The 26,628-nt window shown below is 37.6% G+C and overlaps 1 protein-coding gene across 1 annotated transcript in view; it reads left to right on the forward strand.

Moving 5' to 3' along the window:
• Positions 1-26,628, forward strand: part of dpy (fibrillin-like protein dumpy) — a 105,649-nt gene that overhangs the window by 29,719 nt on the left and 49,302 nt on the right. Inside the window, exons 9-48 of the mRNA XM_087404432.1 lie at positions 79-198; positions 519-652; positions 1,089-1,326; positions 1,495-1,617; positions 1,740-1,874; positions 2,664-2,897; positions 3,013-3,528; positions 3,627-3,812; positions 3,940-4,191; positions 4,293-4,724; positions 5,017-5,310; positions 5,458-5,706; positions 5,907-7,667; positions 7,776-7,964; positions 8,977-9,358; positions 9,491-9,906; positions 10,042-10,192; positions 10,288-10,540; positions 10,724-10,988; positions 11,093-11,289; positions 11,951-12,217; positions 12,289-12,544; positions 12,713-12,907; positions 13,055-13,237; positions 13,318-13,962; positions 14,138-14,339; positions 14,411-14,586; positions 14,758-15,026; positions 15,127-15,529; positions 15,608-15,847; positions 16,105-16,242; positions 17,115-17,900; positions 18,451-22,092; positions 23,014-23,157; positions 23,236-23,313; positions 23,720-23,902; positions 24,269-24,595; positions 24,772-25,152; positions 25,526-25,849; positions 26,189-26,494. Of these exons, the coding sequence (XP_087260558.1) occupies positions 79-198; positions 519-652; positions 1,089-1,326; positions 1,495-1,617; positions 1,740-1,874; positions 2,664-2,897; positions 3,013-3,528; positions 3,627-3,812; positions 3,940-4,191; positions 4,293-4,724; positions 5,017-5,310; positions 5,458-5,706; positions 5,907-7,667; positions 7,776-7,964; positions 8,977-9,358; positions 9,491-9,906; positions 10,042-10,192; positions 10,288-10,540; positions 10,724-10,988; positions 11,093-11,289; positions 11,951-12,217; positions 12,289-12,544; positions 12,713-12,907; positions 13,055-13,237; positions 13,318-13,962; positions 14,138-14,339; positions 14,411-14,586; positions 14,758-15,026; positions 15,127-15,529; positions 15,608-15,847; positions 16,105-16,242; positions 17,115-17,900; positions 18,451-22,092; positions 23,014-23,157; positions 23,236-23,313; positions 23,720-23,902; positions 24,269-24,595; positions 24,772-25,152; positions 25,526-25,849; positions 26,189-26,494 (15,672 nt within the window). The remainder of the gene's footprint in view (positions 1-78; positions 199-518; positions 653-1,088; positions 1,327-1,494; positions 1,618-1,739; positions 1,875-2,663; positions 2,898-3,012; positions 3,529-3,626; positions 3,813-3,939; positions 4,192-4,292; positions 4,725-5,016; positions 5,311-5,457; positions 5,707-5,906; positions 7,668-7,775; positions 7,965-8,976; positions 9,359-9,490; positions 9,907-10,041; positions 10,193-10,287; positions 10,541-10,723; positions 10,989-11,092; positions 11,290-11,950; positions 12,218-12,288; positions 12,545-12,712; positions 12,908-13,054; positions 13,238-13,317; positions 13,963-14,137; positions 14,340-14,410; positions 14,587-14,757; positions 15,027-15,126; positions 15,530-15,607; positions 15,848-16,104; positions 16,243-17,114; positions 17,901-18,450; positions 22,093-23,013; positions 23,158-23,235; positions 23,314-23,719; positions 23,903-24,268; positions 24,596-24,771; positions 25,153-25,525; positions 25,850-26,188; positions 26,495-26,628) is intronic.

Consider the following 26,628-nt stretch of genomic DNA (forward strand, 5'->3'; position numbering starts at 1 on the left):
ATAGCTAAGCTTTCATGTAACATTCTTTGTCATACTGCATGTTATAATAATCATCCTGTGATTAATATTGATTAATAGACGTGAACGAATGTGAGCGCAACCCCTGTGGCGAAAACGCTGAGTGCATCGACACGGTCGGTAGCTTTGCTTGCAGCTGCAAGACGGATTACACCGGCGATCCTTTTAAGGAGTGCAGTGGTTAGCTTATCAATAATTTTCTCTTGCGAGAATATGTTTCCTTTGATGAATCCCTTAATCACGAGTCTCGTGGTTTTAAGAATGCTGCCAGGAATTAGAATGCACTGATCTCACTTTAATATATTTATATTTTCAATAATTTCTTTTTTAAACGCTTATTTAAGTAAATTAAAAATTGGCTATTTTCGTACAAAAATTTATTCTATATTTTCTTAATAGCTTTAATTTTTGTGATATTCAAAATGCAGATTTGTTTCTTTAAATGTTTTGACTTCATGGAATTTTTCTGTTATCTTGGCATTCTGCTTTTCCTTTCCTAGACATCAACGAATGCACAACTTTGGAAAATCCTTGTGGAAAAAATGCGATTTGCAAAAACGAGGAGCCTGGTTACAACTGCCTTTGTCCACCAGGATACAGTGCTAGGTCCAGTCCGACAGTTGCATGCGATCAGGTATAATAATTCAATAATCCCGTTGCGTTTTGTCTCGAGTCCTCTCATACATACATAAGTGGACAAAATCTTCCACGCAATGTCCCAGGACAAATATTTCAAAAGGTGGCCTGCTCCTTTGACCGCGGTTTCTTTCTACGAAGGCGACGGATGAAAGAAAGCAAATGAAACGGAGGTGGCGTCGTGTACACAAAACAAGATAAACGCGAACCGGTTTTACATCAGTTTACCTCTTTTCCAAATCTATTTTCGTCGTTTGTAACGCCACAAAACTGACTCATAGTTCCATTTATTATGAATGCACGCTTTTTATTCGCGCGTCTAAAAGATAACCGTATATACGGTGAACCGGTTCTCGTTTCCAACTACAATGTTTCCGAACGTGACAAGAATTATGAGTGCGGAGTAATGAAGTGTCTCATCGTAACGTTTTTAGACCGACGTGACGACTCTTTGCAAATCGAATTTCGATTGCGTCAACAATGCCGAGTGCATCGAGGGACAATGTTTCTGTAAAGATGGCTTCAAAGCCATCGGTGCTGAATGCGTGGATCTAAACGAATGCCTTACTAATCCCTGTGGACCTGCGTCGATTTGCACGAACACTAGAGGAAGCTATCATTGTGAGTGCGAGTCTGGATTTGTTGGCACACCGCCCCATATACCGTGCAAAGGTAATCGTTGTAATTATACATTTTCAACGCTATTGTATACATACATATTATATTTTTGAAAGAGAAATATTATGTAAGAATGATTAGTAGGAAAACCATAAAAAAGAGAAGAGTAATTATTATGCTATTAAAAAGCTACAGTTTGTCATGATTTTTATTATTTTACAGCACCGTGCGATGAGGTAACTTGCGGTGAACATGCCTTCTGTAAGGCCGACGGTCACGAAGCTTATTGCATATGCGAAGATGGTTGGACCTTCAATCCAAATGACATAGCGGCTGGATGTGTCGGTAAGCAAACAGATATTTCTTAAATGAATCGAAATATTTTGTAATCATTATTCAATGTAAATAGGTATCATTTATGACAGTAAATTTTTTAACAATGTTTTATTTTTTTTACTTACAATTAGACATAAACGAATGCGATGCGATAAATGGACCTTCTGGAAGATGCGGCAAAAATGCCATTTGTACGAATACACCTGGTGGTTTTAGTTGTCAATGTAAACTCGGATACTCAGGAAATGCCTTCAAGCAATGTATAGGTAAAATTTGAGCGAGATAAATTATTTATTAATGATTATTTATTAATGATTATCTATAGTAATTTTGCAAATATTTATTATCTTTATATTTGTCATATATATATATATATATTAGGTGTTGGAATTAATTCGTAGCGTTTTACAAGTGATGGGAAGTACTTTCATTAATGTATTTTTTAATGCTCATGTGAAATAAATAACATTCTTTCATTAAAAACGCTACGAATTAATTCCAACACCTAATATATATATATATATATATATATATATATATATTTATAAGAATTACAATCCGAAGAGCCACTACGGTCTAAGTATTAAGATGTTGAACTAATATATATATTATTCAAACGAATGAATTAATTTCAGAAATAATAATTACGTGTCGATATGGTTGTCGACATTAACGCAATTAATCTGAAATGTAATAATCCCCCCAAAATTCCCCAAATTAATCTTAAAAAACTGTAATAAACTTATTGCGAAAAAAGTTTATTACAGTTTTTTAAGATTAATTTGGGGAATTTTGGGGGGATTATTACATTTCAGATTAATTGCGTTAATGTCGACAACCATATCGACACGTAATTATTATTTCTGAAATTAATTCATTCGTTTGAATAATATATATATTAGTTCAACATCTTAATACTTAGACCGTAGTGGCGCTTCGGATTGTAATGTTATTTAATATAAACGGTCTTGTTTCCTATCTTATTATTTATAAGAATTATTAATTTAATTATTTTGTTAGTTTTGTGTTTATATATTTTTTAAATAAATACACAGATATTGACGAATGTACGAAATCTAACGTTTGCGGTCATGGAGCAACGTGTACCAATATTGAAGGTTCTTACTCTTGCACTTGTCCGGAAGAAACCATACCAGATCCTGATCCTTACATTAAATGCGTTGGCATAGTGAGATGTGAAATTGACGATGATTGCCCAGGAAACGCTATTTGTGATTTACAAAAAAGATGCTTGTGTCCTGAGCCCAACGTCGGGAATGATTGCAGACGTATGTAATATGATATATTATTTAAAAGTTAAATGAAATTATCTTTATTTCAAATGTTGGAGATTTGTCTTTGTGAATAAAATATCAGTCCATAATCTCGTGTCTATCTAATCAGATCCATGCGAAGATTTATCTTGTGGACCCAATGCGCATTGCATGCTCTTGAACGACGTGGCGACATGTCTCTGCAGCAACGGATACACAGGAAAGCCCGGAATAAAGGATGGTTGTCGAGACATCAACGAGTGCGCGATAAATCCATGTCCTCCGGGCGCAATCTGTAACAACGAGCCCGGTTCCTTCTCATGTCAGTGTCCAAGTGGCATGACGGGCGATCCTTACAGTGGCGGTTGCCAGGAATCTAAAACACCTCACGTGTGTGGTCCCAGTGCGCCTTGTCCCGCTGGAGAACAATGCATCAAGGATGAATTCGTGGGTAGCAGTGTGTGCATCTGTCAACGTGGTTACACGCGCGATCACGAGACCGGTAAATGCAGAGATATTAACGAATGTATGGAGCTCAGAGAGAAGCCTGCCTGTGGTGTCAACGCAATTTGTAAGAATCTCCCTGGCAGTTACGAGTGTCAATGTCCACCTGGATTCAACGGAAATCCCTTCTCACTTTGCGAAGGTAGGACTCTTGATTTAGCCTTGATATTTTAATAATTGTATTATTATCTATTAAATGTGCGTCAGTATTGTTAAAAATGTTTATTATAAAAATTACAGAATGCAACAGCATCGAATGTCAATGTCAACCTCCGTACAAAATTGTCAATGGTAAATGCATGCTTGCTGGATGTTCGAAGGGCGAAAAGTGTCCAAGTGGTGCTGAGTGTATAACAATTGCCGGTGGTGTCAGTTATTGCGCCTGTCCTAAGGGATACACGACCAAGTCTGATGGCTCCTGTGAAGGTATGACAAAGTGATTATAGTTTAAAAGAAATTTTATTTTTGTTTTTGTAAATTTAACTGACAGCAATTTGAAGCAAATATAATTGTATTTGATACGATCGACTGAAAAATATTATTTCATATGTAGATATAAATGAATGTATCGTGGGTCACCAAGTCTGTGGCTACGGTGCCGAGTGTATCAACCTACCAGGTTCTCATCAATGCGTATGTCCACACGGATACGGTGGCGATCCATACAATGGGCTTTGTTCTCCGGCACAGAAGAGATGTACCAACGATCACGAATGCAAAGCTAATGAGAAATGCGTGCAGCCTGGAGAATGTGTGTGCCCACCGCCGTTCTACACAGATCCCTTAGATGGAAATCTTTGCAAAAGTAAGTTTCACATTATTAGAACAGCTCAAACGTAATATAAATTTTCAATGATAATCGTAATGTCTTCTACGCCTAATTATAATTGAATTCTATTATTGTAGATCCTTGCGATCGTTTCCCGTGCGGTATTAACGCAAAATGCACACCGAGCGATCCACCGCGATGCATGTGCGAGGCTGGTTTCGAAGGTGATCCGCAGCACGGATGTATTGATGTAAACGAATGCGCGAACAATCCTTGTGGACACGGTGCATATTGCATCAACACGAAAGGAGATCACACGTGCGAGTGTCCTAAAGGTATGATTGGCGATCCTTACGGTGCTGGTTGTACTGGAGCTCCGACCGGCAAAAGCGAGTGTTCGTCAAATGACGATTGCGAGAACTATTTATCATGCGTCCAAGGAAATTGCGTCAATCCCTGCGATAACGTACCTTGTGGTCCTAACGCATATTGCGAGCCGGATAAACACGCAGCATGGTGCAGATGCGTAATCGGATTCACGGAAGGCAAAAATAACGAATGCGTTTCACGTAAGTATGAATTTTATAAATTATTTATTATAAATCTGGATAGTTTTACATATTAAAATTATTTCTCATATATTTATGTATTAAAAAAATTTTGAAAAATTCTTACATGATGTGCATTATGGGTGTTGTAGGATAAATGATTTATCTAAATTTAAAAAGAAATTTGATAATTATTTATAATACAAACATAGCTTAGTTTTCATATAATACTTTCAGTCAGTAAGTTATCGATTTATCATCTAAATCTTTATTATAATTTTAGATGAAATAATACTTCATTTTTTGATTTTAGAATGCGACGGTTTTGTTTGCGGCACTGGGGCTCAATGTATCGTTAGTTACGACGGGCCGACGTGTAAGTGTATCGAAGGTTTCATGGGCAATCCTTTCCCTGGTGGACAGTGCGTTCCGGATGTTTGCTCTCCTGAAATCCCGTGCGCCGAGCCGAGCGTATGCATCAGTGGACGATGCAAACGGCGCTGCGAAGGGGTGATTTGCGGCATCGGAGCCATGTGCGATCCTTTAACGAATAAATGCGTATGCAATCCCTATTTTGTCGGCAATCCCGATCTGCTTTGTATGCCACGTAAGTATTACAAACGTAATATATCTACATATTATGTGAAAGGATAGAGATATTTATTTTATTCTGTGAATGTTCCTCTGCGTATAAGGGAAAATAACATTGAATCATATATTATCCTGGTTGAAAAATTTAATTTTTTTTCCGTAGCCATTCAACCACCACATTGCGATCCATTCTGCGGGAAAAATGCACATTGCGAGTACGGTCTTCAGGAATCAAAGTGTGTCTGCAATCCGGGTACCAGTGGGAATCCTTATCACGGCTGTGGTGTTCAAGAAAAGTCCGATTGTTCTACTGCGGTGTGCGGAAAAGACGCTCATTGTAACGCGGGTCCTAATGCTGTCGAATGTCTTTGCCCATCTGGTTTCGCTGGCAATCCATACATCCAATGTTTTGGTCAGTTTTTATTATTATAATTTCAGCTGACTCTTTCGCAGTTCTTTTACAACTAAAATGTAATGGAACTAATGTAATGGAATATTTTTAAAAATATAATTAATTTTTTATATAACATATCATTTTTCACGACATCAAGTGTAAATAGTGATAAATATAAAAACCTATACGTGAATGTATATTTGTATTTTTTTTATTAGATATCAATGAATGCAACGGAAACGCATGCGGAAGTAATGCGGTGTGCATCAATACTCTTGGAAGTTATGACTGTCGCTGCAAGGATGGCTTTTTCGGCAATCCGTTCGTTGGATGTCAGCAAGTACAAGTGGGACCATGCTCTGATCCTTCTACTTGTGTTTGCAGTAACACTGTATTGTGCCCCTTCGATTACATCTGTGTCAATCATAAGTGCATAAATCAGTGCAGCGACATAAAATGCGGTCCCAGATCCGTTTGTCAGAATGGAGTGTGCGTATGTCCGCCTGGTTATAGCGGCAATCCCAATGATTTGCACAAAGGTTGCCACTTGCACGGTCATTGCTTGAACGACCTTGAATGCGAGCCGCAGGAGATCTGTTTCCAGGTTGGCAAAGGCGTCCGCAAGTGCGTGGATGCATGCAGCAAGCTGCAATGTGGACCGAACGCATTATGCATCACGCAGAATCATGTGTCCTCTTGTTTGTGTATCGATGGTTATCAGGGTAATCCGAGCAATTTAATCGAGGGTTGCCAACCGTCCAAATCCGTAATTCCCGGATGTGCACATGACTCGGATTGTCCGGTAGGTTCCTTCTGCATTACTCTGGATGGCGGCGTGCGCGACTGTGTAAATCCTTGCAATAAAGTGGTATGCGGCGCCTATCAAAAATGTGAACCCGACTTGGTCGTACCTGGTCACGCCACTTGCAAGTGTCAGGACGGCTATGAGTGGAATCCGGTGCAGTCGTCCTGCGAGAAGCCGTCGGTACCCGATTGTATAACTGATGATGACTGCCACTCGAGCGAAGGCTGTAGACCGGACGCGCTTGGCGTATTAAAGTGTGTGTCGCTTTGCGACGGTTTCACTTGTACCGCGAATTCTCGCTGCGTGATGGAGAATCATCACGGCCGTTGCGACTGTCTACCTGGCTACATCGGCAATCCGAATGATCGTCGGGGATGTCACAGCCCGCGCGAAAACCGTTGTTCTACGGATAGCGAGTGTGCGGAGGATCAGACATGTCGTAGCGCTCCAGACGGCCCGCTCGCTTGCCAACTGGTCTGCGACTTTATCACCTGCGGTCCCAATGCACTTTGTGTCGTCAATAACCACGTGGCGAACTGCGAATGTCCGCCTGGACAGTATGCCGGCGATCCGAATGACTCAACGTCTGGATGTCGCGCGGTGCCCTGCGTCTACAACATCGACTGTCCACCGGCCCAACTCTGCAACCGACTTACGCACACTTGTTACGACGCCTGCGATGAGAATGCATGCGGTGTAAACGCGGTTTGCATAGCGGAAGATCATAAAGCGATCTGCCAATGTCCGCCTGGGCTTCGCCCGAACCCGGTACCCGACGTCGAGTGCGTCGCCGTGGAGGCATGTCATCCGGACTCTTGCCATCCCACTGCGTTGTGTGTCGCTGGTCCAACGAACAACCCGGTGTGTCAATGTCCACCGAATCATGTCGGCGATCCTTACGTGAATGGTTGCCAGCCGGAAGGACATTGCTCTAGTCCCAAGGATTGTCCAGTGCATTCCGTCTGTCATGAGCATCGTTGCATTAATCCGTGCGAGAATGCGTGCGGTCCTAACGCATTCTGCGAGATCGTAAATGATCAGCCGAGTTGCAAGTGTATTCACAGGTTCGTGCCATCCTCTAGAGGTCCAGAACACGGCTGCGTGCGGGGTACTAATTACTGCACAGTTGACGCCCAATGCGAAGACAGCTACTGTATTGATGGACAATGCAGAGGTAATCCTGATTTAATAGATAAACAATTAATAATTATGATAACATTGTAAATATTTCACTATATTGGAAATATTCAAATTATGAAACAGAGAATTTTGACTGTTTTAGCTGTATGTCGTTCAGTCGCTGATTGTTCAGACGGAGAGAAATGTATTAACAACAAGTGTATGGTGTCATGCATTGCGCATTCTCAGTGCCTAGTAGATCATGCATGTGTAAGTGGAGGGTGCATCCTCGGCTGCCGCAGTAATAAAAATTGCCCGACTATCGAATCGTGTATCAACAATAAATGTCAAGGTATGTCACGAACTACATTATAGTATAATTTTGATCCATTTCAAATAGATTTTTTGCATACATGTGTATACTAATTCTCATACAGACATAAAATCTATTAAGGGAGGAGTCTTATGTAAATCGCTAAAAAATAGATAACTTTTAGAAATTTTTTTTTTGAAGAAATGGTGCGAATCAATTAAAAAATTTTATACATTTTAACTCACAATTTAAAAATTAAAAAAAATTTTTAGTTCAAAAATAATAATATAATGGCTATATATATATATATATATATATATATATATACATAGCTTCATTGGCGGATTGTAGTGCTTTTTGTTCTTATCTGAAATAAAAAAATCAAAATTTTTGCTTATTTTCTGAAATTACCTGAAATTCAATGAACCTGAAAAATAAGCAAAAAGTTGAAAATTGAATAAATGACGGTACTTAAAGAAAAGTACGATTTTAGCTCACAAAGTTTTTTTCTATTTATATAATAACAATAATTCAAATTATTTTTTTTATTAATTTTATAGGTTCATCGACAAATTATAACATTAAACAATATGTATGCTCAATAGAGACAACTCGATTGGTCGTGTAATAATAGTTTTTGAGTATTCTTTTCCACCAATTTCTAAAAATTGGTTTCGAGAAAAACGCGTTTGAAGTTACTCGTTCGATATGCATGCCAGTAAATAATTTACATTGCTGTTCAATTTTGTTCTTCAGCGTTTCCATTATTTTCGAAATCATATAGTAACCTTTGTTAAAAATATGAGCAGCAATAAAGATAGCTTTGATTAATTTTACAACCGTTATTTATAAAAGGCCCTGAATTTCTTTGCGATTGTAACAACATTTTTCTACATATGTTCTATTATTGATTAAAAAAAAAAATTTTGATTTTTTGAACTAGTTACACGAGATTCTCCCCTTAACTTAAAAACATGATTTGTTTCTCAATATGTGAAATAATGTCGGTCGTAGTTCTTGAAAGAAAAACAATAAACTTGTGTGTTTCTAGATCCTTGCAGTAGAAAAGATGTGTGTGGACCAAATGCGATCTGCAGTTGCACTAATCACGCGATCACATGCACATGTCCTCTCGGTTTCCATGGTAATCCTACTCCAGAACAAGGTTGCGTTCGAGTACCAAACGTATGCCAAACTCCCCAAGATTGTCCCAGCCAGCATCTGTGTGTTTCGGGATTATGCCAGTGTCAATGTTCGGAACAGAACAATTGCGCGCAAGGCGAGCGCTGTAAGAATGGCATTTGCGTGAAGATATGTTACGGCGACAGTAATTGTCTGCCCGGCGAATTGTGTATTGATGGAGCGTGCGAGGCGGGCTGTACCTCCGATGTCGGTTGTAAACGCGACGAAGTATGCATTAACAGCAAGTGCAGGTATTGCCTTTTCAATCCAGACTTATTTTATTGATTAATTTTATTAATCACTTATATATTGCGTTCTTACTTTTTTAAATATCCATAACTAATTATCCTAAATGGTTTATGACGCTTAATTTCTTTTCTTAGATGCAGCCACGGATTTATTGCCGGTCCCGAACATTGCCTGGACATCAACGAGTGTGATGATCAACCATGTCATCCAAGTGCTGAGTGCATCAATCTTCATGGATCTTACCGTTGCACGTGTCCTTCAGGTACCGCGGGCGATCCTATAGGATTGGGTTGTGTGCTGCCGCATCACTGCACCACGCACAAGGACTGTTCTGATACTCAAGCCTGCGTTCAACACAACTGTTCAGATCCGTGCTCTTTTGTCGATTGCGGTTTAAATACTATTTGTTCCGTTCTGGATCATGCTGCTGGTTGTCAATGCCAGCCTGGTTACATTGGCGATGCCTCAGGGTGCTTTAAAGTAGAGTGCCTTTCTAACAGTGACTGTCCAACGGATAAATATTGCAACCAAGAGACCAATAAATGTAGCAGTAAGTTATAATACGCTTGCATAAATAAATAACTACGTTCATTTTGATTAATTTTATAAGAACAGATAAAATTATAATTTTAGAAAAGAAAATGATTATAAGGTCCTTAAAATTTTTGATTATTCGTTTTGTCAGGTCCTTGCAATCAAGTAAACTGTGGATATGGTAATTGCCTAGCTATCGATCACGTCAGCGTGTGTAAATGCTATTCTGGCTTTGTTCTTGTCGGCGACATCTGCGCTGACGTTAACGAATGTTTGCAAAATCCTTGCCATTCCTCAGCTATGTGAGTGAAACTTATGATTACAAGTAATTATATGCGAAAAGAAAAATTTATAATTCATAGATCTTTTTAAAATAAAATATTTAAAAAATGTATAGATGTCAAAATGCGGAGGGATCGTTCGCCTGTGTTTGTCCGCATGGTTTAGTAGGGGATCCATTCAAAACGGGTTGTAAACAACCAGGTGATTGTTTCACGGATTCGGATTGTCCAAATTCAGCCGCTTGTATTGATAACAGATGCACTAATCCATGCGATGCATCGGGCATTTGCGGTAGAAATGCAGAATGCCTCGCACATGATCATGTTCCGATTTGTAAATGTCCTGGACAAACTACAGGAAATCCGGCAGTGAGTATTAAAAATTTGAGTTTCAAATTTTCTAAAATTTAACCATTTAATATTGATACAATATTTTGTATATTATAATTTATTATTATAATCGATATTCTAAACTTTTAAATATTTATATAGTTAATTATAGTTTTTTACTTTAAATTTATCTTATTTCTATTTATTTCTTATTTGTTTTAGACGGAATGTATTCATCTGGAGTGCAACTATCACAGTGACTGCAGTCCATCAGATGCATGCTTCGATCATAAGTGCGTTGATCCTTGCTCTCTTTCGAACGTTTGCGGACATGGTGCTGATTGTTCATCGCTTAATCATAGCGCGGTATGCACTTGTCAACCTGGCGGCACAGGCGATCCGAATCTTGGGTGCACTCCGCTTCAATATTGCAAAAGTGATTCACAGTGTGCAACCGGTTCAGTATGTAACGGAGGGATATGCACAGGTAAATTAATCATCGACAATTACAAAGAAGTGTAGTTAATTTATAAATCATATATTTTAAAAATCTATAAATTTCATGTATAATCTGATTGTTGCTATTTGCAGCCCTTTGTGGAAGTACAAGAGATTGCATTGGCGATCAACTCTGTATTAATGGTCTTTGTCAGCCTACCTGCAGAAGTAATTCTAGCTGCCCAGAATATCAATACTGCCATAACAATATATGTGTTCAAGAATTACGTTGTACGTCAGACAATGATTGCTCATATGACGAAAAATGTATTAAGAATAATATTGGACAGGTAATCCTATGTTTTATTAAAAATAAAATTTTAATTACGGATAAAATTATTTTCTTATCGATTCTATTAGAGAAATATATATATATATATATATATATATATATATATATATGTATATGTATGTGTATATATGATATATTTCTTTGTCAAGTCGGCCACCCAGCGGCACCGTTCCAAAATTGTACTTGATGTAGAAAAACCACCTTGCACACAAATGTAGTTTCAGGCATAAGCTATTGAAAGCATGTGAACAATTGCAAAATTCAAGATGGCGGATTGCAAAATTCAACAATTGCAAAATTCAAATTAAATTTCTAAACTATAATATTTTATATTTTGCACTTTTATGTCGGTCATTTTAAAATTCTAATGTTTGACAGCGGAATTGTGATCAGGACACATTTGAAAATAAATTTTAAAGTGAATTCAACGAGTATTGACACTGTCCTTTATTTTATTTCCTTTTTTTGTGCTTCATGTCCGCCATGTTAAATCCATCGCCATCTTGAATTTGCAATTGTTTACATAACAGCACTTATGCCTGAAGCATTTATTGCAAGGATGATTTTTCTACGTCAAGTACAATTTTGAAACGGTGAGTGATCGATTTGACAAAGAATTCCCGATATATAAGTTTTTCTTCCTATTCTTTTCAATCAAGGCGGAGTGTCGTAGAGCTTGCGATGTAATACTCTGCGGCCGTAACGCCGAATGCAAAGCTGATGATCATGCCGCGACGTGTTCCTGTAAGCATGGCTTCTTCGGAAACGCTAAAGACGACAAAATTGGTTGTCAACCTATTGAATGTGAAGTTAACGATGACTGTACACAGGAGAAGATCTGTGATTCTCACAGATGCAGAATCGCTTGTCTTGCACATAATCCCTGTGGCGTGAATGCTATTTGTACAACAGAGAAACATGTTCAGGTAATTATTTCGTTATACTAGAGTTTTGTTTGACAATGTTCTTTTTATGATAATAATGTTTTTTCATGTAGGTTTGTACATGCCAACCTGGATATACAGGAGAACCCACTCATGCTTGCAAGCTGATAGATTACTGCGCGAATGCACCCTGTGCACCAGGCGCATTGTGTGAAAACACACGAGGACATTTCAAGTGTCATTGTCAACCTGGTACAGTCGGAGATGCTTACAATAGCGGCTGCCAACCGCCAGTAGAATGTCTTCAGGACGTGGACTGTCCATTAACTGCCAAATGTGTCAACATCAATAATGTACCAAAATGTTTTGGTATGTGTTTTGAATTTACCAATTTGTCTTATAATATTATTTCACTGATTGCATTTTATAGTTTTATTACCTCTTTTTATGTATAATACATGTAATGCTTGTGCATGTGTGTGGGATTTGAAACACATATATTTTATTTATTATATAATATATGTAATCTTATTCTAGATACTTGCGCACGTATTCGGTGTGGTCCAAATGCAGATTGTGTTGCGAGCAATCATGCCGCAAGTTGTCAGTGTCGTGCCGATTACGAAGGCGATCCTAATAATCTGAGCGTGGGATGTCGTCCGAGACCAGTAGTTTGCTCGTCACAAATCGATTGTTTGGTCAATACTTATTGTTATGAAGGCATTTGTCGACGTGAGTAAATAATTGTTAAATTTTTCATTTTTTCGATTTTTGATTATTAAAATCAACGTTTTCGTATAAATAATTATCTGAAATGCAATTCTTCTGTTACTGTATTTAATGATATCGTTAATAATATCGCAAATAATATCGTTTCAGCATCTTGTCAATCGGATGAGGAATGTAACTTGTCCGATATTTGCTTGAACGGGCAATGCTTAGATCCGTGCGATGTAAGAGGAACATGTGGCATAAATGCCGAATGCAAAGTGAGAAGTCATATTAAACAGTGCAGCTGTCCATCAGGTTTTACCGGCAACTCCGAAGTAGAATGCGTAAGATGTAAGTATATGAATGACTCTGCAAAATTTGAACATCTTCGATATTTCTTTGAACATTCCATAAAACATCTATTATTATAGTACCAGTGTCATGTCTCGGAAGTGGAGATTGCAACGGAGACAACACCTGTCGCGAGAACGTTTGTTTGCCGATCTGCACTGTTGACAATGATTGCGCATTGAATGAGAAATGCATACGCGGCAATTGCTTGTTGACTTGCCGGTTGGACAATGATTGCTTCTTGGGTCACGTCTGTCTGAACAACATGTGTTCGTTTGGTTGTCGTGCGGATGAAGACTGCAATGCGAATGAGGCTTGTTTAGAAAACAAATGCGTAAATCCATGTGAAGCTACGCCATGCGGACCAAACGCCAAGTGTACCGTTTTCAATCAGCGTGCTACGTGTTCCTGTTCTACCGGTTTCATACCAAATCCAACTGCCAAAGTCGCATGTTTGCGAACACCAGGCCCAATATGTCAGGCCAATCGGGATTGCGTCGTGGGTACAGCTTGCATCGCTGGCGTTTGCACACCTGTCTGTTCATCCAGCGCGAACTGCTTGAGCAATGAGAGATGCGACAACTCTGGCATTTGCAAGTCACTTTGCAGACGGGACGAAGATTGTAGAAGCGGCGAGATTTGCGAAGGATTAGTATGTATTTCCGGTTGCCGAGCGGACATTGAATGCCAGGATAGTTACGAGTGTATAAACAATCAGTGTATTGGTAGGTGGCTATTGAGATTTTTTATATTTTTATTTTATTTGTAATTCTGTCAAAGGGACATCATTTGGAATTTATTTTTGCTCGTTTGTATTTTATTTTTCTTGTATAAAACGTATATTTTTATTATTATTGTTATTAGCCTTTATTATTCTATTTAATTATTCTTTGCCTACAGATTCGTGCTCATTGACTAGCGCCTGCGGTGTAAACGCGAAATGTACAATCGTTAATCATCAAAAGATATGCACGTGTCCATCGCCGTTGGTAGGAGATGCTCATATTGGTTGCAAGCAGACGTTCCTTCCTTGCTCATCTGAACTTGAATGTTTACCAGGACAAACGTGTTACGGTAGATCGTGCTATTCCACATGCAGAAGGTTAGAATACTACAAATCATATAAAAAAATTATTCTTAGTATTTTGATACTAAGTGATTATATCTTTTCAGCGATGCGAATTGTTTGAGCGACGAACGTTGTGACGGTAGTATTTGCAAAGCGATATGCAACAGCGATGATCATTGTCTCGCAAATCAAATATGTCACAATCGCATGTGTGACATTGGATGTCGCAGTGATAACACGTGTCCGAGCGATGAGTCTTGTATCAATAATCAATGCAGAAGTAAGTATAGTTTCACGTATGAGTAGACTTCATTTTATCATCGTTCCGTATATAATAAATATAGAATGAAATTTATAGTACGTGAACGTCAAAATCGAACACAACCATTGAAACATTAGATTAGACTTGAAATGTTTCAATTGAGTAATGCAATTGCATTGTGATCTTCAGATCCATGCGATGGTGGCAAAGCGTGCGGAGAGTGTGCCGGTTGTCGAGTAGTCAATCACGTGGCTCAATGCAGTTGTCCCGCAAATTATTATGGTAATGCGCTAATTAATTGTGCCAAGACCATGACTCCCTGCGACGGCTCGTGTGAGTGCGACGAAATTGGCTTTTGCACCACCAACTGCCACCATCAGAATGATTGTTCTTGCGGCGAAGTCTGTCATAGCAGTAAATGTCGCATCAAGTGCGACATCAACAATGCGTGTCCAAAGGTAAATTTCAAGACAATTTTGAGAAATTATCATCTTTTGACTTAATATATTAATAACGTTAATATATTAATATTAAAATTATACGTTTTACTAAATACAGGGATACGTATGCGATGGAGGTTTATGCCTCATTGGCTGTCGCACTCATTCCGACTGTCCGTCGTCATTGTCATGCACAAATGGCCAGTGTGAGAATCCATGTTCCGCCCAGGGATCGCCTTGTGGAATAAATGCACTTTGCCGTGTTTCGAGCCATCGAGCGGTGTGCTTATGTCCAGAAGGCTATCAAGGTGAACCGAGTCAGGAGTGTTACCAACTGGAGTGTCATCACGATGACGATTGCGAGCTAAACAAACATTGCAGCGAATACGGTGTTTGCACAAATCCGTGCTTACAGCATGGCGTCTGTGGCTTCAATGCGCAATGTCGTGTGATCAACAGGAAGGCACAATGTTCTTGTCCGCCAGGACACTTTGGCAATCCGAAGATCAATTGCAAGAAAGGCAAGTTTATTACATTTATAAAAATTATATTTGCGAAAATAACTTTTTTAATACGCGTGATTTTTTAATCACTCTTAGGTGGAGATGAATGCTTACGAAGACCTTGCGGTATTAACGCTAAATGCCGAGAAACTCTAAATGGTTTCGAGTGCACATGTGATCCGGGATGCCATGGTGACCCACATCAAGTGTGTTTCTGCGACGGCGATCTTTGCAAAGACACTCGTTGTGGTATCAATGCAGCCTGTCGAATTTATAAGAATCAGCCACAGTGCTATTGTCCACCGAATAATCCATCAGGCGATCCAATGCATGCATGTACGTACTATATTTCGTATTACTGGATCTGACAAGACATATATAAATGAGAGAAATAATAATATCAAAATAAATTGAGGAAATTTTTTTTACACGTATGTATCATTATTACAACAAATAAATAAATTTAAAAAAATATATGACAAAGTATAACTGTGCAATATCTTAAAAATATATTTTAATATTATGGCAAGATAATAAATATTTATAACAATTTATTTTTGGTTGATACTATCACTAACGATTTGTTGATATAGGTAGCTCAGATAGAGATTTAGGAGACTGTCGAACGAATGGGTGCGGGAAGAACGCCGAATGTATTAGAGATGGAGCTATATTCGTTTGCCGATGTCCACCAGGTACAAGCGGTTCGCCAGATATTGAATGCACAACAGGTAGGAAAATACAGCCTACTAACTTTTTAACCGAGTCGCGGTTGATTAATTTTATGTACAGCATTTGTGACTAGCGAGCAATACTGACAATCACAGGAACATGGTCCGTAGAATAACCATGTATTGTTTAGTAGGACTTGAGTAATACATAAACGTATTAATCGAGTGAAAATCTTAACATCGAGAGACAGATGTGATTGGAGCAGTATGTCGCCACGATATTGGATATATATACATATTTTACCTACAAGCAAAAAGTACAACATTATCTGTACATATTATACAATATAGGATATACTGTACATAATTTTGAGATGAGAGAACACGTTCCACACATATCTCACACATAACTTCATATGTAGAATGTTTATTTCAGTATCCAATCTGTCTTGAGGATATAATTGAATAAACAAAAAGACACTCATTTGCCTTTGACCTTATAGTGCCACTTGAATACAAGGAGGTACACATTTACAGTCGACACCATATATCTATTTTAGGATTAATACAGATTGGGAACTGCGAAAGGGACATTCTCATATACCCATGCTTGATATTTGCTGATATTCACGGGTTGTTATTTCCTCTTATTCTGAAATCTGTGGGGGCTTGTGTTGTAAATATCGCTGCTTGCCATTGTAATTTCTCTGAGAAGATGTCTGATATTTTGAAAAAGTGTAAAGTCGTTACTCTATACCTCTTCACAGAGCCTACCCTACTTTCATCATAAATACAAAGCATGTGGTTTATGTTATTTGTGAGAAAGTTTCTTTTCACAGTTCTTATAAATGCTTTTTTCTTTGTTTTTCCTGTCCCATCACCCACGATCCACCGACTCTACACCGACTTGAACACCACTATCGTGACAATAGAGCGCGAATGCACCAGCGACTTAGAGTGTCCCAATGAAAAAGCCTGCATAAATCTACAATGTCTGGACCCGTGTGCGCTACGCGGTGCCTGTGGGATCAATGCCCTGTGCCGAGTGGTTCTGCACAAGCCGCGTTGCTCATGCCCGCAGTGTTATATCGGCATGCCCCACACGGCCTGCCATCCAGATTCTAAATGCGACACGCTCAATCCCAAACCTACGCCGAGCATCGGTTGTTCCTCTGACTACGACTGTCCGGAGAGTCTCTCCTGCCACTCGCAGACAGGCGAGTGCCGCGACCCGTGTTTGAGTTCTCGGTATACCTGCGAGGTCAACAAGAGATGTCAGGTGCGGAATCACAAACCTATGTGTGTTTGCAAATACGGCTTCGTAGTCAACGAAATCGGGGAATTGACCTGCGCTCCTGACACGCTTACCTGCTCGAGAGACTTCGATTGTCCTTCGAACACTGCGTGCGTCAATGGGAAATGTCAAAATCCCTGTAATGTAAGAAACAAAAGACCGTGTCCAGCCGATAAAACCTGCGATGTCCTGGACCACCGTCCCGTGTGCATTTGCACTAAAAACTGCAATCCCTCCCTCTCCATTTGCCTGCGAGACAGTGGCTGCTCTCCAGATTTGGCGTGCCGTAACTATCGCTGCGTGGACCCATGCAGAAACTCTACCTGTCCGGCTGATGCCCCCTGTTACGTGGAGGAGCACAAGCCTATCTGCAAGTTCTGTCCCCCCGGCTTTGTGCCAGATACTAAATACGGATGCATGAAAGGTAAACACAATTTCTCAGAACACTATCTGAATCTTGTCATTTCTCATAGCCGTTATCACGTCTTTACATTGCCTGGCCTTACACGAGACATACTACTGCTACTTTTCAGGTTTCCGATCGTGCAAACAGCAGAATATAAAACTTGCTTACTTTTGATCAACTTGAAATTTTAATTTAATTTTTTATTAAAATTACAAGATCGTGTTTGGTCAAGTTGCAATTGGATGCACAAGTTTCTTTGTTCTGTTGTCTGGACGCATATTTTAGGTTCCAAGTTACAGATACAAGTTTCCCATACCTTAGACTCCTGCTCTACTTTGCCGATCTTCTTACTACTGAAGGATTCTTCCGTTACATCTGTCTCTGTAAAGACTTATATATTTCTTACAATCAGCTTACCTATTATATGCGAGCATGCTAACTCTTAATTTGTAGTAATTGAAATAAAAACTGTAAACTTATCTGTAGCTTAGCCTAATCAGAGTCGCTCCCCGATTAGCAGTTTTGCTACTTTATTAGATATTATGTTTACATTATATTGTATCCGCAGCAGTTCTTCATCCCCTGTCCAAGCCAGTTTGCGAGTCCGATGATGATTGCAGCGACGCAGAAGCCTGCGTCGAAAGCTCCTGCGTTAATCCTTGTATCAATGGGTGTCAACTGGCAGTTCAATGTCGAGTTGAAGCGCACAGGCCTATTTGTGATTGCGAACTTAACGACAAACATTGTTCACCTGATGGTGCAACGACATTACGTTCTATAGATTTAGATCACACTTTTGAAACAGTTCACACTACATTACAAACAACAATGAGCACTCCGCCATCCACACCATTCGTTTATACTACGGAGATGTTAACAGTTGCATATACGGAGGATAGTACTTTAACTGACGTTACCGGAAATTTATTGGAAAATATTACTATTGAAACGACAAGTGAATCAGATACGACAATTGTATCAATAGAAATTGTTACCGAGTCTCCGGAACGTTCGATGACCATACCTTCGATATTAAGTACAACCGAAATTAACATTTTAAATGATACTTTAATTTCGACGATGAACGTTGATGTTATAGAGAATGTAACATCTAGTTCCTTTACTACTTCAACGTCCGAAACTACTAATTTTGAAATTGAAATTACTTCAACAGAATATACAACAGCACGTAGTATTACTTCTAAAAGTGAACAAACGACGCATAGTATTCCAACCATATATAATACAGAAGAAACTTTTACAGGAAATGTATCTTCTTCTACTGCAATTGAGACAACAAAGAGTGAATTTGAATTTGGCTATGAAGAAAATGTTACAACAATCGAAATAACTGGAACAACTGCCTTTCAAAATATCACTGCCACTTCTCCAGTTATATTCAGTCGTACCGAGATTACTGATATTACTGTATCTGGCATAAATACTGAAATAACGACTTCTAAGCCATTGAAAACAAGTAGCGTTACTGAAGTTCCTGAAAATATAACTACAGTTCCTATCGTAGAAGTTCCTAATGTAAGTGATGAAGAAACTTCCACATTAGCAACAACTATACAATCTTTTACTACTACTACGCAATATTCTACTACCACAGAATTAACAGTAAAACCATTAAAAGAAATTACTGAACCTCCTATGGAAAGCACCACTAGTTCAATGATTGCTACAACATTTTTTACTCAAGCAAATCATACAATACCATCCCCGAATATCTTAGAGTATACATCCACAGATATTGCCAAAGAAATCACACAAGAATGGAGCACTGTCAAAATTGATTCGCTTAATACAACTGAGTCATATATAAAAGATACTACTTCATTTTCTACAACAACTGAGTCTCCTATATTTACAACAAATATTATTGATGATAACGGTTCTCACAAAGCCACTCATATTTCTGCGACAGAACAATACACTACTTCAAAACAGTATACTACAACTGAGGAGTCTACAAGACCGATTTCTACTACAGAATATCGTACATTTACAGAAGATCATTCTATTACAGAACAAATCTTCACTACGAAGCAACATAGCACGCTTGAATATTCTACAGAAGGATATTTTACAACAGAACAATTTAGAACATCACAACCTACAGAACAGATCTCTGATGCTACAGACAATTATAGTATATCTGAATATTCTACAGAAGCGCATTCTACTACAGGGCATAAGATATCAGAACAAACAGAACAATATACTACATTTGAACAATCTACAGAACAAATCTCCACTACAAAGCAATACAGCACTCCTAAATACAGCACTACAAAAGAACATTCTACAACAGAACAGTTTACAACGTCACAACAATCCACAGAACAATATACTTCTTCAAATCCATATACTTCAACTGAAGAAATTTCAGAACAGATCTCTATTACAGAATATTATAATACTTCGGAATATTCTACAGAAGAATATTTCACTACAGAACAATTTAAGATATCAGAACAAACAGAACAATACACTACATTTGAACAATCCACAGAACAAATCTCCACTACAAAGCAATACGGCACGCCTAAATATAGCACTATAAAAGAATATTCTACAACAGAACAGTTTACAACGTCACAACAAGCTACAGACCAATATACTTCTTCAAATCCATATACTTCAACTGAAGAAATTACAGAACAGACCTCTACTACTGAACATTATAATATCTCGAAATATTCTACAGAAGAATATTTCACAGAACAAATTAAGATATCAGAACAAACAGAACAATACACTACATTTGAACAATCTACGGAACAAATCTCCACTACAAAACAATACAGCACTCCTAAATATAGCACTACAAAAGAACATTCTACAACAGAACAGTTTACAACGCCACAACAACCTACAGAACATTATACTTCTTCAAATCCATATACTTCAACTGAGGGAATTACGGAACAGATCTCTACTACAGAACATTATAATACTTCGGAATATTCTACAGAAGAATATTTCACTACAGAACAATTTAAGATATCAGAACAAACAGAACAATACACTACAGTTGAACAATCTACAGAACAAATCTCCACTACAAAGCAATACAGCACTCCTAAGTATAGCACTACAAAAGAATATTCTACAACAGAACAGTTTATAACATCACAACAACCTACAGAACAATATACATCTTCAAATCTATATACTTCAATTGAGGGAATTATGGAACAGATCTCTACTACAGAACATTATAATACTTCGGAATATTCTACAGAAGAATATTTCACTACAGAACAATTTAAGATATCAGAACAAACAGAACAATACACTACAGTTGAACAATCTACAGAACAAATCTCCACTACAAAGCAATACAGCACTCCTAAATATAGCACTACAAAAGAATATTCTACAATAGAACAGTTTACAACGTCACAACAACCTACAGACCAATATACTTCTTCAAATCCATATACTTCAACTGAGGGAATTACGGAACAGATTTCTACTATAGATCATTATAATACATTGAAATATTCAACAAAAGGATATACCACTACAGAACAGTTTAAGACATCAGAACAAACAGAACAATACTCTACGTTTTCGCAATCTACGGGACAAATCTCTACTACAGAGCAATATAGCACACCTAAATATTCTACAGAAGTATATTCTATAACAGAACAATTTAGAACATCACAAGAGCCAACAGAGCAATACACTACTTCGAAACAGTATACTTCAACTAAAGAATCTACAGAACAGATCTATACCACAGAAAAGTTTTCCATTACAGTAGGATCTGAGCAGCCTACCACATTTGAACAGTCTACAGCAAAACAGAACTCTACTACAGAACAGTACAGCACATTTCAATATCCATCTGAACAGTCCATCACATCTACGCAATCAATACGATATAGTACAATTGAATACTCCACAGAAGAATATTCTACCACAGAGCTTATTACATCTGAAAAATCTACAGAGCAATCTCTGACTACAGAATATTATACGACGTCTGAAATTACCCAGAATAAAACTGATATGTTTTGTATCTTACATACAGATTGTACAGAATGCGAAACTTGCATCGATAGTTTTTGTCGGAATCCATGTAAAACTGATAATTCATGTCCAAAGAATGTTTTATGCGACGTTATAAATCATCGGCCTGTGTGCTTAGACTCAAGTACCGAGCAGAGTACGTCTAATTGTAGTATACTCCCAGGTAAAAATTTCTCTTGTCGGGAGTTTCATGAGTGTGGTATCATTTTATGTTTATTGTCACCAATTTTCTACAAGCTTCCTCCAGTGTATGAGGCCATACGATCGTATCCAGATGAAAATTGGGAGCAACCAATTCTGGAAATTGTAGACACTGCTTACCGAATTAGTCATTTCATGAGATGGCTCATCGGTGTAAATTCATGAATGAAAATGCGATCGATATCATAAGGGCAGCTCACAATGAACCTGTGTGTCCCATGTGATGACCGAATCGAAAATAGTCAATAAGCAGTCAGACACTGTTTTCCCAAATGCAGACAAAGGACTGCTGCATTAGCGCTCTACGCATGTGTACATTAATGCTTATGCACGATTTTCTCTCTTACAGCTTCTTTGTATCTAACATGTGTATAATGAATTGCAATTTTAATCGTCTGCGTTTAGAGGAAATCATCTTTTATGCAAACTCATGATATATAGTAATATTGTGGTATGTCGTTTGCAAAGTTTATAAAGTTTTTGTGTAAAATTAGGATTATTGAGTTATTATAAAATAAATTAGTATTTCTGCGTGCGTGCGTGTGAAAGATGATTTCGCTCGATGTAGACGATTTCGATCAATGTCTTTTTTTAGCTGCTATACTTATTGACACATATGTGACACAAATATCACTATATGTCTTAAAGGAAAGAGTACATCGTCCTTGTATATTTATGTTTATATATATTGCACTGACATACTCATGAGATAGATTCAAGTAACTGTGCATTTTTTATAACTACTGTTTTTGATATAACATACAAAAATGGCAGTTAAAACTGAGGTCAAATAGATTTTCTATTGAGACATGTACATTAACATTTCACTTTCTCATCATTCGTAACATTAATTCCTGCACCTAATGTACATTTGTTTCGTTAGACGTGAAATGTACAACGCACAACGACTGTCCCATCCAATTGGCTTGTGTAAATCATCAATGCGTAAATCCATGCACTTTGGGTAATCCGTGCGACTTCATCGAAGCTTGCCATGTTCAATATCATAGACCGGTTTGCGTTAAAGGTATATTTGCAATTGAATTGAACATTTCCACATCCGCAATAACAAAATTTATATTATTTTATTTTACGATTTTTTTAGTGGAGTCCAACGAGACAGAGTGTCCTTATTGTCTACCTGGTATGCAATGCGATCCATCGACAAACACTTGCATCAAAGGTTCGTACTGTCGCCAGTACTATACTTGGTTTCATCTGATTTTATTTTCAGTTTTTTATAGTCGTCGAGAGATTTGTAAATATGTATGTACTGTACATATTTCACGTACATATTTTGCAAATTATGCATAAGATCCTCTTTATACAAAGCACGAAATGTTCAGTTTTATTACTGTCGTGCATGATCACAAAGAATGATCTCTTTAAGATATTCCTTATATTTTTTCTGAATATGTCTTTCTTATCTCAGAGAATGTTTTTCTTTTGATCGAAAATTCGCATACTTTTTCGCACATAAAGATCGAAAATCACACATTGCTACGCAAAGAAAATTTCCTTTATTTCAATTCTTATACTTGTGCACTACACTTTCTGGGGCTACATGGGCTTTCCCACTCTTTCTTTAGCGGGTTGCACTAGCAACAAGGATTGCCCTCTGACAGAAGCGTGTATTGGGCACGCTTGCCAGGAACCCTGCCTAGTTCGAAATCCTTGTGCGGAACATGCTGTTTGTATTAATACAAATCACAAAGCAGATTGTAGTTGTGAAGAAGGCTATCACGGAAATGGATTCTCTTATTGCGATTTGTGTAAGTTTTACAATGAGATATCAGATAATGCAAAAATAAATAAAGCATGAGAAATTATATTAGGTGTTGGAATTAATTCGTAGCGTTTTTTAATGAAAGAATATTATTTATTTCACATGAGCATTAAAAAATACATTAATGAAAGTACTTCCCATCACTTGTAAAACGCTACGAATTAATTCCAACACCTAATATAATATAAATTATTGATAGGTATTATTTTCTCAAATATTCAGAACAGTTGATGTGAAAATCTAATGCAAATTATTAGCACAAATGAGAGTTACAAATATTGCCAACAATATTTAGTTAGAAATTCATGTATAAATATGTGCAAAAATAAATTAGCATATTTTACGATTTCAGTGGAAGAAATGAAAAATATTTGTCAATATAACGAAGACTGTCCTCCGAACAAATACTGCGATCGCCTTAACAGACAGTGCATCAATCCTTGCGTCGAGTTTGATTGTGGAGATAATGCGAAATGCGTCTCTAGTAATCATCAAGCGCAGTGTACATGCCTTCCAGGTTATCAAGGAAATCCTCACATTGGCTGTCAGGAGATAATGCTGACTGTCGATCCTTGCGTTCCAAATCCGTGCGGTTTGAACGCTTTATGCGAGAATGACAATGGAAATCCTGTTTGTTTCTGTCCGAAAGGTCTAACTGGAAGTCCGTTCGAGCAATGCAGTATGTATACATTTTTGACGTATAATTATGACGTTTATTTTATTGTTTTAAATTATAAATGTAGATCCAAGTATAACAGAGAGAGAGAGGGGGAGAGGGGGGGGAAAGAGAGAGAGAGAGAGTAAGTGAATAAAGAAAATTAATCCTTTAATGAATCAATTTTGTAATTTATTTAGTTCCCGAAGGTGACCAATGTGAAGGTAATCCTTGCGGTGCCAATTCAGGATGTCGAGTGGTGAGTGGACAGGTGAAGTGCTTCTGTTTACCAGGATATGAAGGTCATCCACCGAATTTCCCCTGTACACTTCCTAGTACGTCCTGCGATCCTTCTCCATGCGGTCCCAATACTCGTTGCTCTGTGTTGGATAATGGCTTTGCAAAGTGTACCTGTCTACCTGGCTACATTGAAAGTCCCAATACTATTAGAGGATGCGTGCCAAAAGCCGATCAATGCGAATTTAATCCGTGTGGTTTTGGAGCGAGATGCAATAGCACGAGAGTACCACCTTGTTACTGTCCAGATCTCACAATTGGAAATCCATACAAGAGTTGCGGAGGTAATCAATAATTTAATAATATAAAATGGAAAGAACTCATTACCAAATATTAAAACTCTTAAAATTATATATATCTTAAAAATTATAACTTTTTAACTAAACAAACTATTGAATTTATTTGTACAAGTTCATTACAATTTTATTGGAGTCACTGATTTAATTAAAACATTTTTTTATGTAAAAAAATTCTTTAAAATGTTTTATCTTTTCAATTATCTTGTTTATAAATTGAGAATTCATAATTAAATTAAAAAGTATTTGCGATACAAACATCTTCTATAATAAACTTTCGCGATAAACATCTTAAATAACATATAACTATAAAACATTGAACAATTAACAATAAAATGTTCTATTAATTATATTGTTGCAGTACGCCCAGAAGAACCATACGATCCTTGTCTATTATCACCTTGTGGCAAAAACGCTATTTGCACGGCAATTGATGGCATAGCTAAATGCACATGTATACCGCCATTTGTCGGTAATCCATATATAGATGGTTGCGAAGCCGAATGTATTATTAATCGGGATTGCGAAAGTCATCTGGCTTGTTTCAATCAACACTGTAGAGATCCATGTCCAGGCGTATGCGGCGCTAATGCGCATTGCGAAGTTGTCGATCATCTTCCTATGTGTTCTTGTTTGCCAGGATATACTGGAGATCCGTTTAGAGCCTGTAAAGTAGAGAAACCTCGTATGTAGATATGTTTCAATTTATATACTTTGCATGTTTTATCTGTTATTATACTTATAATATTTTGTTACTTTTTGGATAACCAAACATTCTTTTTAAATCTACTGTAATAAGCTGTTAATTTATAAATAATATTTCATGTATATACATATATACATAATTAAATATTAATGTAAATATTATATGATATTTTAAAACTTTTATATTTATCTTTTTCATAAAATATTTTATTTGAATCTAAAATATATGTACGATAAAAATTGAATGATATATTTATACTAACTAAGAATACAATATTAATGTAATATAAAAAGTTTAATTTGATCTCATTTTTTGTAGTAGTCCCAGATCAGAATCCGTGTATGCCATCGCCATGCGGTCCACACAGTATCTGTCGTGTAATGAAAGATCGTGCAGTTTGTTCATGTAGTCCGAGTTACCAAGGCACTCCACCGCATTGCCGTCCGGAGTGTCTCGTCAGCACGGAATGCCCGGCTCATCTGGCTTGCATTGATCAAAAGTGTAATGATCCTTGCCCAGGATTGTGTGGTTTGAACGCTGATTGTCAAGTTATCAATCACAATCCAATTTGTAGTTGTCCTCGTCAATATGCTGGCGATCCATTCACGCAATGCGTCAAAGAAGGTAATACATTGTGTTAACGTAATAGTTTAATAGTGGACCTTTATTAAATAAAGAATATGCCTTTCCAGCTCATTCTTGCGTTGTTATAGGAAGTAAGATATAAAAGTAAAATATTTAATTTTTCCAATTTTAAA

This window comes from Acromyrmex echinatior, chromosome 3 (genome assembly GCF_024713525.1).
Source record: "Acromyrmex echinatior isolate Ae372 chromosome 3, ASM2471352v2, whole genome shotgun sequence".
Lineage (NCBI taxonomy): Eukaryota > Metazoa > Arthropoda > Insecta > Hymenoptera > Formicidae > Acromyrmex > Acromyrmex echinatior.